Genomic DNA, 16,551 nt, shown 5'->3' with positions numbered 1-16,551 from the left:
GAAAAAAAAAAAAAAAGGAGGGTACAGAGAGAGGAGGGAAAAAAAAAATTAAAAAAATAAAAAGCCAACAGGTTGATCTGGATTACATCAACGGTTACACCCTCCGCCGTTTAATGAACATAGGAGAACAGGTGCTTGTAATTCATTAGCCAACCCACGAGCCGAGGAGACAGGAATTAAGCCGACCAAACTCCTCAGCGTGCCACTACTCTCCTTCCCTTTGAGGCAGCAGCAGCAGCAAGAAAACTTCATCTCTTTTTTTTTTTTTTTTCTCCCCTTTCCCTTCCCTTCCCCTCCCTGGAGCTGCGGAGCCACAAGCCGGGCATGACTAACCCCTGCGAAGCCTTCCCCAGTGGCTCCCTCTCCTCCTGGGAGGTGTCAGGGAAGATGAGCAGAGGCAAAGCAGCCGGCACCTCGTCCCCGGACCGCCTGGGCCACTGCAGTCCCAGCGAAGTGGCCAGCAATGGCTACAGCTCGCTCAGCCTCCACGGGGACGGCGGATACCGATGCTCCTCTTACCCTTCCTTCGCCATCGACGGGAGACTCCTGGCCCCCGTGCACCTCGATATCGACCCCGAATTCCAAGCCGTGCGGCAGCAGGAGAAGGAGGACATCAAGCTGCTCAACAACCAGTTTGTGACCCTCATTGAGAAGGTAAGGGGGGGGGGGGGGGGCTGCTGAGGACCACAGGGCAGCATGGGGACAAGGATGGTGGTGGGGAAGCAGACACCAACCAGTCTCTCAGGAGACTTATCAAGGCCTTCAGTTAACCATTGCCAGGCTCGCAATATTAGGCTAATTACCCAATTAATTATTCCTGCAGTGCTATCTGTTTTGACAAGGGCTAGCATCATCTCTAGGTGAAGCCAGGCCGCATCCGCGGTCAGCGGCACGGGGCAGCCCCTGCATCTCCTCCGCTGCCCCTCTCACCCCATGGTGACACAGTGGGGGGGACGTGTCTCTGCCCTCGGGGACCCTTCTCTTGCCTGAGCAGCGATGGCAGGGCCACGGGGACACGGCGTTGGGCAGAGCAGGCCTGGGCATCCCGAGCGGACAAGCAGCCATGGGCGGTGACGCCGATTCAAGCAGCAGCTCAAATTCCTCACCAGCTGCTAAAAAGAGCTGGAAATTCAGTCCCCCCAGCAACGTGGTGGGCAAGGGAGACCCCCCACCCACCGCCCTCCTCCGCGGTTTCCATTGCGAGGGGTTGCGCGCCCAGCCAAGAAAGTGTCGCTTTAATCTCTCGAGAGCCATGAGGAGGCAGAAGGGTTTTCTTTTTTTTTTTTTTTCTCAAAGGAAAACAACTCATCCAGCCGAGGCAGGTTTCTGCAAAGCCCTGGTGCTCTGTAAACAGATGGTAATCTCCCAGGAGAGGAGGATTGCTTCACTCCACGCTGCGGCACCGGCGCCCGCTGCCAACCTACCAGGGCTTGGGATTTTATTTTTTTGTTGTTGTTGTTTTGACTCTACCTCTAAAGACGACCTGAATCCACACCGGGAAGGAGAAGGGTGGGGGAAGCAGAAGCATCTCCCGTAGCATCTATCCAAAGCGAATAGTTGTGAACCAACCACACCTACAGGTGCAAACGTACGTGCGGTGGTACCGGGACTGGGGGGACACGGCAGCCTTCACAGCTGGGCTCTCAGCCACGTGAATCCGGAGAACCCCTGGTTTGGAAATCACCCAAGTGGGTTGTGCTGCAGGACTGGTCCTTTGACCACCCAGATGGACAGGTTGGGGTTTGGGTGGATGTTGGCCCTGCTCAGAAAGAAATCCTCGGCAGAAAGGATGGGGCAGGGGAGATGGGACAGGACCACGCAGTGACGTGTGAGCCAGACCCCAGGCACCAGCCTGGACCGTGCAAACAGGGATGGAAGAAGTCCATCTTCTTCCAGGTCTCCCAGTACTCCCAGTTTGGTGGCCACCGATACGCGGGCTTCAGAGGGCCCGATGGATGGACAGAACATACAAACATCCCACCTTTGCTGGTTGGCTTTGACTTTTAGTGCTGGCAGCTCACGCGTTTGCCTTTGAAGGCTGTAACCTCAAGTGGTCCATCAAGTGACAAACTTCAGCCATCTGCCTCAGGCCCTCATTCCAGAGGGAGGTAATGACACTTCCTTGTCAAAGAGAACTTGTCTTTTTAATCAGGAATTCAGATGGTCTCAAGCCTGAGCAGCTCATTCCTCAGGTAATTGACCACAGTAACTTTGGGAGTTCGCTGCTGATGGGTTTCCCAGCAGGCTGTTCCAGATCTCCTGGTATTTATTGTCCATCCGGGTGGAAGCCAGGAAGCAGCCAAGTGATGGAGCTCCTGTTTGAAGCCCTACCTTTGGCCTCACCAGGGGTAGAGGCCTCCGAGGACCAAGCTTTAGTCACTTCTGTGTTCAGGCATGATTTTCCAGGAAGCGTGGCCAGATCTGGGCGATCCTTCTGCTGCAAAGCTCATGTTAAAAGACTCTGCAAGGAAGAATTTCTGCTCAGAAGGATGCTGTATGAGAAGCCAAGGTGTAAGGGGTTCAGCCCAGAGGATGGCTATGGCTTGGGAACAGGAAAAAAAACTGGAGTTAGTGAGGGGGAAAAACAGCAAGAAAGGATTAGGAGCAAGGTCAGGAACTGAGACTTGATTTGAGGGTCCAAGATGGACTTAGAACAAGAGCCAACACATTCAATCATCTACCGTCCCAGCAGCAGAGAAGCTGCTTAAAATGAGAGGTTGTTCCCTACGGCTGATCCCAGCCCCACCATGGGATGCTCTGTCACCATCCCTGAGGTGCCTCAGATGGAGGAAGCAAATGCCCCATTTGGCTCCTGGTGGCCCCAGGGGCCACTTGTGCCCCTTGCAATGTCCCTTTGTGGCTCCGCTGCAGCAGCATCCTCTGGTTCTCGGCCTCCCGCGTGCACGCAGAGTGTGCCGCTCTGGTTGTGTGCCAGGACAATTCCAGCAGCCTGGAATTACTGGTGGGATGTCTATGGCCATGGGTTAAGATACTGGGAAGAAAGGATTAGGTCTCTAACAGTGAGATCTTCAAGATCCCAACACTTGCCCCCTTTCAGCTGAAGCCTGTGAGCATCCGAGGGCTCTTGCTTCTCTTGGCCGCTCTCCCTTCCCGTTTCTCTTTGCTCAGACTGAGTTTTTTCCCCCCAAAAAGCTGTCTCTCACCACGTGTATCCGCGCAGCGCTCAGCACCCGGGAACTCCCGCTCCTCAAGGCACCGATGCTGCGCGGGGCCACAGAAAGCTAAAGGAAAAGTCAAAGCAGGTCAAGGTCCGACGGCACCTGCACCCGCTGCTCACCCCACGCCGGGCACGGTGTCAGCGAGGAAACATCTCCGGGACAGAGCGGAGGACGCCGTCGGAGGCAACTCGTAAAATCCCCAGCCAAAACGTGACTGAAGGAGTTTGGTTTCGTTCACAGCGCAGTAAGAGAGAGAGAGAGGTAGCAATTAGATAATTAATTGAAGTTAGCCAAGAGCTTTGAAGATGAAAACTGTTAAGCACTGAGCGTTCCTGCTCAGATTGTGAATATTAGGAAAGGAGAGCGGCAGATTCATCAGACGGTGGGTGGATGAACGTGCAGCGTATCCTCTCGGGAGCAGACAGGCGCACACACAGACCTCACGGGGAGTCTGTAATTATTTTTTCTTATTCTCAAGAGTTCCCATAGGCCTTGTCTACGGTGCTTTGCAATACAAACCAGGACTCTGATTCATTCCTTAAACTTCACCATGGTGTAATCCCACAGATGTGAGAGGAGCTACCTTTGTTCATGCCACTCCGAGGCAGTAAATCAGATTTCCATTCACCCTGGACACATCCTGCGGTGGAATTTCAGCCTTTACTTCAATATGTTTGGAGGCAAGGGGGGCCCAGCATTGAACAGTTGTTATTGTTCAGTGACTTAATGAGAGATGCTCACTCATTTTTGAAGTGAAAACTGATTTTGATGTGAGAATTAATTTCTATCAAGAAATTAATAAGTAGGCAATGTGTAAAACCTCTAAAAGTCCCTATAACCCTCCACCTTCAGGCCTGATCTTCAGGGGATTTCTTGTTCTTACCTGGAAGCTGGAGATCTCTGCCGATTCCAGCAGCTTCTCACCGCTCCGAAGGTCTCCTGCCCTGCCAGGAGCAGCCAGCTTTGATCGGGGCTGTCGGTGTTAACTGATGTCTCTGAAACCTCTTCTGCAGGTCCAGTCCTTGGAGCAACAGAACAAGGTCCTGACGACGAGGTGGAACTTCCTGAAGGATCAAGACAATTCCCACTCCGAGTCGGACATCAAGGCCATCTACGACCAGTACATGAGCAAAATGAACCAAGAGATGAAGGAGCTCAACTACGAGCAGGAGAATCTCGAGCTGGAGCTGACAAAGGTCCTGAGCACCATGGATAACTTTCGAAGCAAGTAGGTGTCTATCCTGGCTGGATTTTACACGGGGCGGGGGGGAAGATGTGTTTAGAAGGAGCCGGGGGGACTGGTTCAGCTGCACACAGAACATCATGGGGTTGACTTAACACAGGCAGCCCCTTATTCCCAGGAACAAATTCCTAGTTGGGTGGGTATGTGAGAAGTTAGCATCCTTTCCTCTTCCCCATTAACTAGAGATGAAAGGAAAACTATGAAAAGCAAAATATCCGAGCGCAGGGTATCTGAGAAACACCTCCGGCCAGAGACCAGCTCCAGGGAACGGTATTATTGGGAATGACAGCCACTAAACCAGAGAAACATTTATTCTCCGCACCATTATCACAGGCCAGAACTTTCCTTCCAAACCGTTTCACGGACCGAGGCTGCTCAGTATTAACAAACTTTAACAACTCCTTCCCCCTTTAACCTTCCCCCTTCACCCCACAGCATTTAATGCAAAACTCGGCTTTGACCAAAAAGTCAGCCTTTTACCCAGAAAACGTCTTGACAGAAAATACTGAGGCAGCTGAAAGCTGAAGGGCGGACCAGCTGCCACGTGCTTATCAGCGCTTTTGCCAAGAGCTCCCAGATCTCCAGATAAGAGCATCTGAGATGTGCCATGGCTCATTCAAGGAGACAATGCTCTTCTTATTATCAGTGCCATTTGCATACCACAGACGAATCCACAATTAGATACTTTCCCCAACAGTTACACCCATCTGCCCACACAAGATCTCTGGAGTCTTCCACGATGATCTGCAGCAGAGCCACGTACGGGCACTGTCAAGTGACAGGCTGAGTTGGGGGGTTCAGCCTGCAGAAGGCTCCAGGAAGACCTTCGAGCCCCTTCCAGTCCCTCAAGGGGCTCCAGGAAAGCTGGGGAGGGACTCATGGTCAGGGAGGGGAGCCATCAGATGAGGGGGAAGGGTTTGACACTGAAAGAGGGGAGATTGAGCTGAGATCTGGGGAAGAACTTCTTTGCTGTGAGGGTGGTGAGAGCCTGGCCCAGGTTGCCCAGAGAAGCTGTGGCTGCCCCATCCCTGGAGGGGTTCAAGGCCAGGTTGGAGGGGGCTTGGAGCAACCTGGGCTGGTGGGAGGTGTCCCTGCCCAGGGCAGGGGGGTTGAAACAAGATGATCTTTAAGGTCCCTTCCAACCCAAACTATTCTATGATTGTCAAAGCAGAGCAAGGATGGCGAGGGACAACCCCTCCGCTGCCACCGAGACAGCAGGGAGTCAGAGCCCAAACCTCCTCCCGATGCACTAAGCGATGCATAAATAATAACGGTGCCCTCTCCAAAGAGTTTTAGCCCAAGGATCTCAAAGCTCTTTGCAGACTTTGATTAAACCAGCCACTCGACGTGTCTGCAAATTAGGGGAGGGACCGATACCTCCACGTTACAGACATTAACGGAGATGCAGCACTTAAATGTCCTACTCAATTCACAGAGGGAGCTGGTGGCACAGCAGGGATAGGAGTTAAGAGTTTGGTTCTTGACCTTATGCCGAAATCATTACGCTCAGGGTGCTTCAAGAAGGGACGCACTGATACCCAGGTGCCCAGAAATCCCTAAATTCCTTGTGGTGGGTGTCCGGTTTTGGATGTTGGATGTTTTTAGATGTTTCTTTATTTGGTTGCTGGTTTCGCTAAAAGACCTGGGCTCGTTGATGCTTGCTCTGCTGCGAGGCAGCAACCCTGAGCTGGGATCAAAGCCACAATACGGATTGTGCCATTTACTCCCTGTACTAAAAAGATTAAGACCTTCATCGCTCTCTGGAGCACTTGGTCTTCCTCGCGCTTCGCTGGGGAAATACCTGCTCTGTGGCCCCGCAGTTATAAAAGATGCTTCTTGGCTGATTCCCTGCGAGTCAGGAAAACCCAGAGAGGAAAACGGTTGTGCTGGTGGAGAATGTCAGATCAGTCACCTGTATCTGCTCTCACAGTTTGTACTCAGATTTGTACCCAGTAATTGCCTCATTAATTGCCTAAGCCTGGCACTTCGGGGTTTTTTTTCAGCCTGATTTCTGAAGGATAAAGGACACACAAACAGGCTGTCTGGGTGTTTCCCCCTACCTATCGATTTCCTTGGGCAGCTACTGCCCAGATGACAACAGGATAGACATGATGGGGATGCTACATCCCTCAAAATTAAAAAAAAGAGACTGATTAGAGGAACAGGACCCACCCTACACCCACCCCAAACAGGGGACGAGGACGCAGCACGTGCACAAACAGAATATTAGACAGCAGAGAATCCACAGCAAGCAAGAGCTTACGCCTGGCCCAACTATCGGTCCTGAGATGGATTCCCGCTTTGTGGGACCTCAGAGCCGTGGGGAAAACAGCCGTCAGAAATGACAGCGCTCCCCAAAGCGCTTCTCCTTCACCTGCGGAGCCTTTCCCTTCCACTTTCTCCCCGTTGTGAGCTCCAAGGCACCAGCCCTGCCGGGGGGCACCTAAAGCAGGGGGAAGAGGCAAAAACCCACCCTGTCATTGGGTGCTGTTAACACCCAGAGCCGGCGCAGGTGGCTTTCTGAGAGGGTGACAATCCACCCTCTGTTCCCAGCGGTTAGTGATTCACGGGGAGAGAAGTGCTGCTTCTGCCGAGCCTTCTCCAGGCAGCCATCCAAGCCCGTGCTAACCCACGCCGGCTCCACCGAGTGCCGCACGGCGCCTTCCAGAAGGCGGCCTCAGCCCAGTTTGTTTTGCTGGAGCAAATGGTCTGCCCAAACCATGCAAATTTTGGAGGTTTCCCACTCCTCGGGAGGTTTCTTTTCCCAAGGGAAATTTTTTTGGGGGGGGAGGAAAAGCTAATAACCTCACTGGCAAATGGAACCGGTCGTGCTCTGAGCCAAGAGATGGGAGACTCCAGATGAAACACGCCATGAACATGGTGACCACCCAAGGAGGCTGCTGCCCATCAGATGGGAAATCTGCCCCTCAGAGTGCCCCTGGAAGGTCCTAATTCGGCTGTTTTCTCCATCCAGGGACTCCTTTCCAAAAAAACATGCAGGAGATTCCACTAGCTGGGAAACTTGCACCTCCTTCTCAAATTAGGTTGCCATTGAGCAGCAATTCCAAAGGCAGAGAAGACTGGAGAGGGGACAGGGAAGCGGGTCAGAGGCTGGCGCAGGATCTCCAACACTGCTTCTTTAGGAAATAAAGCTAAAAATCAAACACCAAAATACACCCGAATAAGGATGACTGCCCAGAGATGCACATCTGTTTCCTTCAGCTCCCCACAGGCACGATTTGCACATGCAAAGACCCATTTGAATGAGAAGGTAGGGAATTTTTGCATGTGCTGACCTACTCTGGTGGGGCACTGAGGAGACACCGCAGGAAAATATCCTCCTTTAGAGGATCCAATTCTGAGATCCAGGGATTGTGTTGGTCAAATCTTGTCCCCCAAAGACTAGACAGACAACACTCCTCTACCTTCAACCTCTGCAGCTGGTTCTCAGCTGCTTCCTGCCCCATTTCCTTGCTCCACAAGAGGAAGATTGATTTAATTTCATGCCACTGGGCTCAGATCCATCCCACCACTTCCATCTTCACCCTAAAGTAATCTCGAAGGCACATCCAGAGGGGAACGCAGCCTGCTTGAGATTTGGTTCACCTCTGATTTTGCTTCACGGCCCATGGAAGGAGCCCAAGGCAACCAGACACCTGTCTCAAGTGTCTCTTAAGTGCTTGAATCCAGATGGGATGGATTTAAGCCTTAACGCACGACTGCTGGAGGATTATCTCTAAGGAGATAAATGCTGTAATGTGTTTGTGGAATGCTCCATCCCCGGGGTGAGTCATCTCCCAGCCGCCAGGTCCCTGGGGAGCCGTGCGGGGAGCACGTTTGGCTGGCTGGGCTTGCTCTCTTTCAGTCAGGAGCGTTGTTTGTTCAATATGTGAGATTATGTCAGCGCCCGGCAATGCACGAAGCTGCTTCGGCAGGCTGGGACGGCCTGGGACCAGGCTGAGATGCAGCGAGGATGAAGGAAGAGTGGCAGGCTGTAATTAAGCTCAGCACATAGTTGCTGGCAGCACGGCTAACATTCCAGCTAGAGTAGCAGAGAAACCAGACAGGTAAATCTCGTTAGCCATGCTGCCTGGCCTTGTAAGAGCAGGGAAGGAGAGGGTGAGTTTAACATCATGGGGGTGCTCAAGAGGAATTCAGTTTGACACTGAAAGAGGGGAGATTGAGCTGAGATGTGGGGAAGAAATTCTCTGCTGTGAGGGTGGTGAGAGCCTGGCCCAGGTTGCCCAGAGAAGCTGTGGCTGCCCCATCCCTGGAGGGGTTCAAGGCCAGGTTGGAGGGGGCTTGGAGCAACCTGGTCTGGTGGGAGGTGTCCCTGCCCAGGGCAGGGGGGTTGAAACAAGATGATCTTTAAGGTCCCTTCCAACCCAAACCATTCTATGATTCTATGACTGTCAAAGCAGAGCAGGGATGGCAAGGGATGACCCCTCCGCTGGCACCAAGACAGCAGGGAGTCAGAGCCCAAAGCTATCTATGATTCCATGAACCTTAGAAGGGCCTAACTGTGACTATCAGATCCCCTCCCTGTTCCCTCTGGCAAGGACGAAACAGCTCCAGGGAGCTGGTTTTGGTATTTCAGCTCAGCACCTGAGCATGACTTACCCCCTTGCCCTGTGATCCTCTCTGCTGCGTTCCCAATTCCTTCTCCTCTTTCTGCTCCAAAACACAGCTCCTCTTCCTCCTAATGGTTTGTACAACAGCAGGGAAGGCTCTCGAGAGCAACCAGACCACTGAAAACCAGAATATGGCTCTCATTCCCAATTTTATCATCATCACTGTCAGGACATGGCACTTCACGTATTCCCAAAGGTCTCAGCCTTCCCCCTATCAGTGTGGTGACATCTCTAAGGAGCACTGAAAGGTTTAATTCACAGCCTGGGAACGCTGTGTGCAAATTAGGGTAAGAGGGGCCTGAAGTCTCATGGAAGAGCAGGGAAGCGGTGCCACCACCCGCTCGGCTGGCAGCAGAGGAGCCAACACTCCCACATCGCGTCCGGCAGCGCAGCGGGAGATCCCAAACGCCCATCACGTAACGCTCCTGGCACTGCAAACGAACCAACCGCTGCCGGTCACACACTGGGCCCAAAAGAGACCTTTGTGGCCTCCTGGTCACAAACCTGCTTTTACCAACCTCCAGCCCAGCCACGTGCTCGTCCCAGGAGCCACCAAGGGCTGGCGTATTCCCTGAGGAACCCTCTCCCGTTTGCTGCTGGCCATCAAGAAACGCGTTTGCTCCTGGACTAGGTCTTTGCTATCCTGATCCTGCCTTATCAAACCTGTTTTTAAACACCTGCAGGGTTGGTTCCTCTGCTGGATATTTAGCCCTTCGGACTCCACCCTGCCCCGGCTGCTTTTTGTTACCTTCTGCTCTGTGGGCACTCTTTTCCCCAAATTGCTTTGCCAGGTCCCGTGTTACTTCCCAAACTGTGCCGGGAGCACACGGTCACGTTGTGACACCACTCCAGGATTCTCAGAATTTTCACAAGTCAAAGCTCTTTCCCTTGAGAAGACTCTGGGGCTCCTGAAATTAAATGCTGAGGATGCCTGGGAAAAAAAAAAAAAAAAAAAAACAAAAAAAACCAGGAGAGGAAGGCTTAGGGTGAAAACTTAGAGGAGTCTTTGGGCATGTGGGTTTCACAGGGAATAACTCACCACACCCCACTTCTCCAAGCCTGCTCTCTTTCTGTGGCAAATGGGAGGTAACCTGAGGTTGCTTAGCCCTCAAATTAAATTAGATTTAAAGCTCCCTCCTCTCTACTCTGGGGCTCTGCAGCCTTCAAGTGCTCATGGTGTTACTACAGAGCAGCTGGCATGTGGCGGCTTGTTACCCTCTCTCTTGTCCAAGATGCCCACACCTACAGAGATATCCCTCTTTGCTGTCTAATGTCCATCAGGGAGGTGGGACACCACAGTGAGAGCAGAAACCATTGATACCAACGCTTCTTGGGGCCAGCAGGACAACCTTAGGCATCCCGGAGTCTTTCACCACGTGCAACTTCTTACTGCTTTTTTTCCCCCTCTCCTTAGATACGAGGATGAAATTCGCCTCTGTAGCGGCATGGAATACACCTTCATGGAGCTCAAAAAGGTAAAGGCAAGAGAAGCTTTTCAGCTGGACCAGCTCTGGCGGGTCACAGAAGGGCCTGGAGAGGACGATGGTCCAGGCTGAACTAAGGCTTAGCTCTAGGCTCAGTCCTTGCACCACTGATGTTTGTGGGATAACAAAGTCTCGAGGAGGACAGGAGAGCGGTGACCACAGTCACCACTTCAACAGGAAAATACAAGCGAATCTGGGCCAGTTGTGGGGACAGAAAAGCCCCACAGCTCTCGGTGGAGGCGCCCGGGGGTCAGACCATGCCCGCACCCACCCCACTGGTTGGTACTGGCCAGCCCTGGCCTGGAGGGGTCTGAACCCCAAGACCCTCCGAGGCAACACCCCTGTTTTCTCTCAGAGTGACATCATGGGTTGGGAAAGGCTGGAAATTGATAAATGTGTTTGCTTTGTGTTTCCTGTAGCACGGCCTCACCCTGTTTAAACATCCTGCCCCAGAAGTATCAGCTGAAAGGGGGAGGCTTTGTGCACAGCCTTCGCAGCAAAAAAAAAAAAAAAATAATAATCCAAGGTGCAGGAATGCAGGGTATTATTAGACAGAGGAAACGTTCCCCGCAAATGATCATTATGGCTAATTGCATGTTTTCCCCGACACACTCATCAGCCAAGTAAGGGCAGTTCTGGTGACTTCTGCGGATGGCATCAGAGTTTTCAATAACCCCTGCTTTTTGTGGTGAACAAAAGATGAGTGGGTATGGATCAACTCTGCCTGCTTCCTTCTCCACCCTCCCTCATCCGAGACTTCCACCAAAGTGCTCACACACACACACACAAAAAAACCCCAATAAATACAAGCAGGGCGCTCGCTGGGGGAGAGGTGGCAGTGGGAGAAGACTTCTTGCTACAAACTCAAAGCCAAACTGTTGATTAACACACCTCCCGTCTCCTGTAGGATTTAGATGTGAGCTCCTTGCACAGAACTGAGCTGGAGGTAAAACTCAACGGGCTCCAAGAGCTGATGGAGTTGAAGAAAACCATTTACGAGCAGGTAAAAAGGTAACGGGGAGCGCGGCGCCGGCACCCACCCACGCTGCTGTGGGGAAAAAAAAAAAAAAAAAAAAAAAAAAAAGTGGGATTTTTGTGGACCGTTGCACTCCAGAGAGGGCATTGCTCTGGATTTACACCAAAAAGAGAGCTTGTCCAGGGGAGCTGCCTGGTGTTACAGACAACTGTTAGATGGCTTAAGGCAGGGTTTCATAAACTAATCCCCTTCCCTTAATTAAAGCAGCTCCATTTTAAATTTGATTAGGATGTTCCCTCTGCCCCACAGCTACAGGGAGGCTGCTCCAGCAGGTCTCCCCCCAGACCTTCAGGAACCCCCAAACTATGACCTGGCTGCTCTTGGGCTCAGCTCCAAGCCTTTGCCATGAGACCAAGTGCCCCGGGTGACGAGGGAGGTGACATTATTCTGTTCAGATTCAGAGGGAGGGATCAGGACAAAAGAGGACGAGCCCTGGTGAACCTGGGCGAGGTGCTGGATGCTTTTTAACACGATGCAACCTTCTCCATTTCCACTTAAACAATAAATTCGCAGTCAGGGACGATCTCACCGAGGGGAGAAGGATGCAGAGGCTGCAGCCCTTCAGCCAAAGCCTGGATCCACTCAAATCGGGGGGGGGAAGTGATTACAGCCACTTGACTCAGAGCCTGTACAATGTCACCAAGCCAGCTGGGCAGTGACTTGGGAATACTAATGATTTGTCTAAATTCTACCGATAAAAACAATTAAAATGCTTGACAGAGGAATGTTAGCACCCCTCCCAGGGAAACTGAGGCACAGAGAGATGGAAGGACCTGCATAATATCAGAACTGCATTAGAATATCTGTCCTGCCTGCAACTAACTGTGAAACCTCACTTTCTCTAAAATTGTAAGATTATTCCCGGTGCAAAGCAATTCCCAGGGCTTGCTGGAAATCAGATCCTGCTGTGAGGATCTTCTTGACCTGGTCTCTTCCTTGAGCTGGTCTCCTCCAGGTCCCACACAGCTTTCTTGGCAAAAGGCTTCATTTTCTTTAACCTGTGCTTCACGCAAAGAACTTACCCTTCGCCTCTCTGTCTGCCCTCTCCTCAGGTTAGTCTTTTTCTCGCCTGTACCTGTTAAGTTGACTGACATCAATGTATGGGCTCACATACCCACTGGAAGGGCAAATGAGGAAAATTTTGCTTGACAGCTTTGCTCACAGCATGTTTATATGAATCAGAAGAAAATCCCAGCCTCAATCCTCATTAATAAACCACCAGGTTCTCTTCCCCCCCCCCTCCTCCTCGCAGCGGATGCTCAAGCATTTTCCCATATAACTAATAACCTGCTCAAAGAGGCTCAAGGATTAAACACCATTGGGAAAAACTACACCACTAATCCTGCTCTTTGGGAGAGTGGAGGGGTATTTTTCGGTTACTCATGAATCATATAAGGGCACCCTTTGTTTCCCCGGTGAGGGGAAGGCAAACAAGGTACACAAATGCTTCTCTAAAGAGATTAGAGCCCTCAGCACAAAAGGGAAGAACAAAACCATCGAGATGAAAGGGAGGAGATGGGGAGAGCTGTATCCTGCGCTCTTAACAGTGGTGTAAATCAGAAGCAACTGCAGAGACAGGGATAAGAGTGACTCCCCGCAGGAGGAGGCTGGGGGGGGAGCTGCCAAGGGAAAATGCACACCGTCTGCTCAGCATCACGTCCCATCTTGCCTGGACACAAATCACCCAGGAGCACAGGGATTAAGAATCCTTTTTAGGATCACTGAGAGGAGTCTGCACTCATCACTGTTTGGCTCCTTTTCTAAAGATGTGACCGAGTCCCTGATCAAGAGCAAAGACCCTGCAGCTTGTGCGGGCACGTCCCCACGTCCCCTACGCTGGCTCGAGTCTCCCAGAGCATAAGAGCGGCTCTGGGGAGTGGAACGGCTCTGTGGGCAATGGATGTGTTCCCAGAAGGGTCCCGTTTCTCCCTTCTTCTCCCAGACACAAAGCAGATTATAACAACGGCAGTGGCAGCCACAGCTTCTTGAGATACTGAAGCAGAGCTGGGCAAAGACACCTTTTCCAGCCCCACCAGCCTGCAGAACGATTCACGCTGCCCTATTTCTGTTCTCTCTTTGCTACTTAGGAACTCGAGGAGCTGCTGACAGAAATTAAGGACATTTCTGTTGTGCTGGGAATTGACAACGTGTGCAAACTGGATCTGAGCAGAATCGTGGAAGAAGTGAGGGCCCAGTATGAAGCCCTGGCTCTTCGGAGCTGGGAGGAGGCTGAAGCACTTACCAGGAGAAAGGTATTTGTCTCCTTATCTGATTTCCACCGGGGAGAGGCAAGGGAAGAGGAAGAGAGATCAGTCTAGAAACTACAGGAATCAGCAAGATGTGGAGGGACAGAGGACACCTGGGAATGGAGGGAGGGATGAGGCGCTAACCCAGATCAACTCCTCCTCGCTCAGGTCTCTAAATGAGGAGTTTCATTGCTCTGGGCTCCCCACACCATCGGTGGGGAAAGGCAGCAGCCATCTCCCAGTGGCAGCTTGGCCTCCTACAATACAACCCACCTTCCACTGGTGCTCCTCCAAACAGAGCAGGAAAGGATGTGATTAACCCCAAGAAACAGTGTGCTCTACACCTGGCCCAGCTTCAGCTAGAAAATGAGCTCGAAAACCTTCCACACACTCGCTATTTTTCCCCAGTTCGGTGTTTCTCCTCAAGGGCAGTTGGAATCCTTACAGAGGAGACACGCGGATAACCCAACTCTTCCATCTCCCCTGCAGCTGAGTGAAGGAAGCACCCAGTCAGGCACCTACGGGGGTCACCTCCTGGACAGCCGCCGGGAGATCGCAGACCTGAACATCCAGATCCAGAAGCTGAGGTCCTGCATTGTGTCCCAAAAGAGCCAGGTGTGTCCCGGGGTGGGTGACAAAACTCTGACACGCAGGTCTCAAACTACCACACACCTAATGCCTCCTCCACCCTTTTCCCCTCGCAACACCAGTGCCTGTACTTGGAGGAGCACATCAAAGAAGCAGGAGAACATGGCGAGATGGCCCTCAAGGATGCCAAAGCCAAATTAATCAAGCTAGAAGAAGCCCTACAGAAGAGCAAGGAGGATATGGCTCACCTGGTGAAAGAGTATCAGGAGCTGATGAACATCAAGCTGGCTCTGGATGTGGAGATCCTCACTTACAGGAAGCTGATGGAAGGGGAGGAGAGCAGGTAAGCTGGGCTTCCTTGGGCCTGAAGACGGGAAAGGATCACAGAATCATAGACCAGTTTGGGTTGGAAGGGACCTTAAAGACCATCTCATTCCACCCCCCTGCCCTGGGCAGGGACACCTCCCACCAGAACAGGTTGCCCAAAGCCCCCTCCAACCTGGCCTTGAACCCCTCCAGGGATGGGGCAGCCACAGCTTCTCTGGGCAACCTGGGCCAGGCTCTCACCACCCTCACACCAAAGAAGTTCCTCCCCAGATCTCAGCTCCATCTCCCCTCTTTCAGTCTCAAACCCTTCCCCCTCGTCCCATCACTCCCCTCCCTGATCCAGAGTCCCCCCCCAGCTTTCCTAGAGCCCCCTGAGGGACTGGAAGGGGCTCCAAGGTCTCCCCGGAGCCTTCTCTTCTCCAGGCTGAACCCCCCCAACTCTCAGCCTGTCCTCCCAGCAGAGGGGCTCCAGCCCTCCCAGCATCTCCATGGCCTCCTCTGAACTTACTCCAACAGGTCCTTGTGTTGGTGGCCCCAGAGCTGGAGGCAGCACTGCAGGGGGGTCTCATAAGAGTGGAGTAGAGAGGGAAAATCCCCTTGCTCGCCCTGGTGACCACACTTGTTTTGATGCAGTCCAGGGTGCGAGTGGCTTTCACACGTTGCTGGCTCATGTTGAGCTTCTCCTCCATCAACATCCCCAAGTCGTTCTCCTCAGGCATCCCCAAGTCGTTCTCCTCAGGCCTACTCTCCATCCGTTCTCCACCCAGCCTGGGGTTGTGCTTAGGGTTGCCCCAACCCATGTGCATCACCTTGCACTTGGTCTTGTTGAACTTCTTGATGAAACTCAACTTCATTGGGAGGCACCCAAACACCTGGGGAGAAAACAGACAACCCAAGCTTTGAGTCTGGTATCGAAGCTTTGATAAAGAAAGACCAAATCCCAACAGTGCCCATACAGTTTGGCCCCGTTTCTTGCTCTGAAGTTCTCCTTAGACTCCCCAGACTGAAGCGTTCCAGTATTTCTCTAGATGATGCTTTGCCCAGATGCTGTTGATTGAGCCTTCATGACCCAACCATGCACTTGGCTCTACCCCATGTAGCCCAGCTCACAGGGGCCACACTCCAGTCCTCTGTACCCACCCCCCCGGGCACAGCAGAGATTAACCTGTGTCCTCACCCTCTGTCCTTGTGTTCACAGCATGGAGCAACCAATACCCACAGTCATCAGCACTGTCCACTCCAAGCCAAAGCACTGTAAGTGGTTTTAATTTGTACCATTTGGTGAAGCAGAGTGTGAACGGAACGTTTCTAACCTCTTCCCTTTCCTAACCTTCCCCTCTCCACCCCGGCAGTTTCTGCCAGCACCTTGAGAAACTCCAAGCTCTTTGCAAGAGGAACTGGCAGCACCAATGGTGAGAAGAAGCCAAATGGTGGCAGCGCAAAGATGCCACCCTCTAGAAGCCACAGCGACACCTCAGTAACAACTGAAGATGCCTCCATCAGCGGTGCCCGGCCAAAGCTCAGTCCCCTGCCCACCGAGGAATGCTTGGAGAAACCGAGCCCCACGGCATAAACACAAGATCCATTGGCATCTGGAGCCAAACGAGGCCGAAGCACTTTCTCCTGAACTCAAGCCAACGTCCAAGGGACAAAGGATGAGGATCCTCTCCAGGCTGTCTCTTCTGTCTTTACAACACCCCAGTTAACATCTCTTGTTACCAGTTACCAGCAGAATCCAACCCAGGACTGTAGAGGCTCTCCCATTCACATACCCACACCATCATCTTCCTCTCTAGGTCTGTTTCCCCAGAGGATTT

General features: G+C 52.3%; 1 protein-coding gene across 1 annotated transcript; it reads left to right on the top strand.

Moving 5' to 3' along the window:
* Positions 1–324: 324 nt before the first annotated feature.
* KRT80 (keratin 80) lies at positions 325–16,307 on the top strand. Its single transcript, XM_074164896.1, has 9 exons — positions 325–654; positions 4,193–4,407; positions 10,468–10,528; positions 11,445–11,540; positions 13,661–13,825; positions 14,309–14,434; positions 14,530–14,750; positions 15,933–15,988; positions 16,087–16,307. The coding sequence occupies exons 1-9, from the start codon at positions 325–327 to the stop codon at positions 16,305–16,307; spliced, it is 1,491 nt and encodes a 496-aa protein (XP_074020997.1).
* Positions 16,308–16,551: the final 244 nt, after the last annotated feature.

The sequence above is a fragment of the Numenius arquata genome, chromosome 29, assembly GCF_964106895.1.
Source record: "Numenius arquata chromosome 29, bNumArq3.hap1.1, whole genome shotgun sequence".
NCBI classification, from domain to species: domain Eukaryota; kingdom Metazoa; phylum Chordata; class Aves; order Charadriiformes; family Scolopacidae; genus Numenius; species Numenius arquata.
Note: the sequence above shows the minus strand (reverse complement) of the source record. Positions and strands in the feature narration are given on the sequence as shown.

Bases quoted from the DNA above. Each gene is read 5' to 3' on its own strand.
- KRT80 (XM_074164896.1), top strand. From the start codon at position 325: ATGACTAACCCCTGCGAAGCCTTCCCCAGTGGCTCCCTCTCCTCCTGG. The intron at 4,408-10,467 runs GTAGGTGTCTAT...CCCTCTCCTTAG, and splicing joins ATGGATAACTTTCGAAGCAA to ATACGAGGATGAAATTCGCC. The intron at 14,435-14,529 runs GTGTGTCCCGGG...TCGCAACACCAG, and splicing joins TTGTGTCCCAAAAGAGCCAG to TGCCTGTACTTGGAGGAGCA.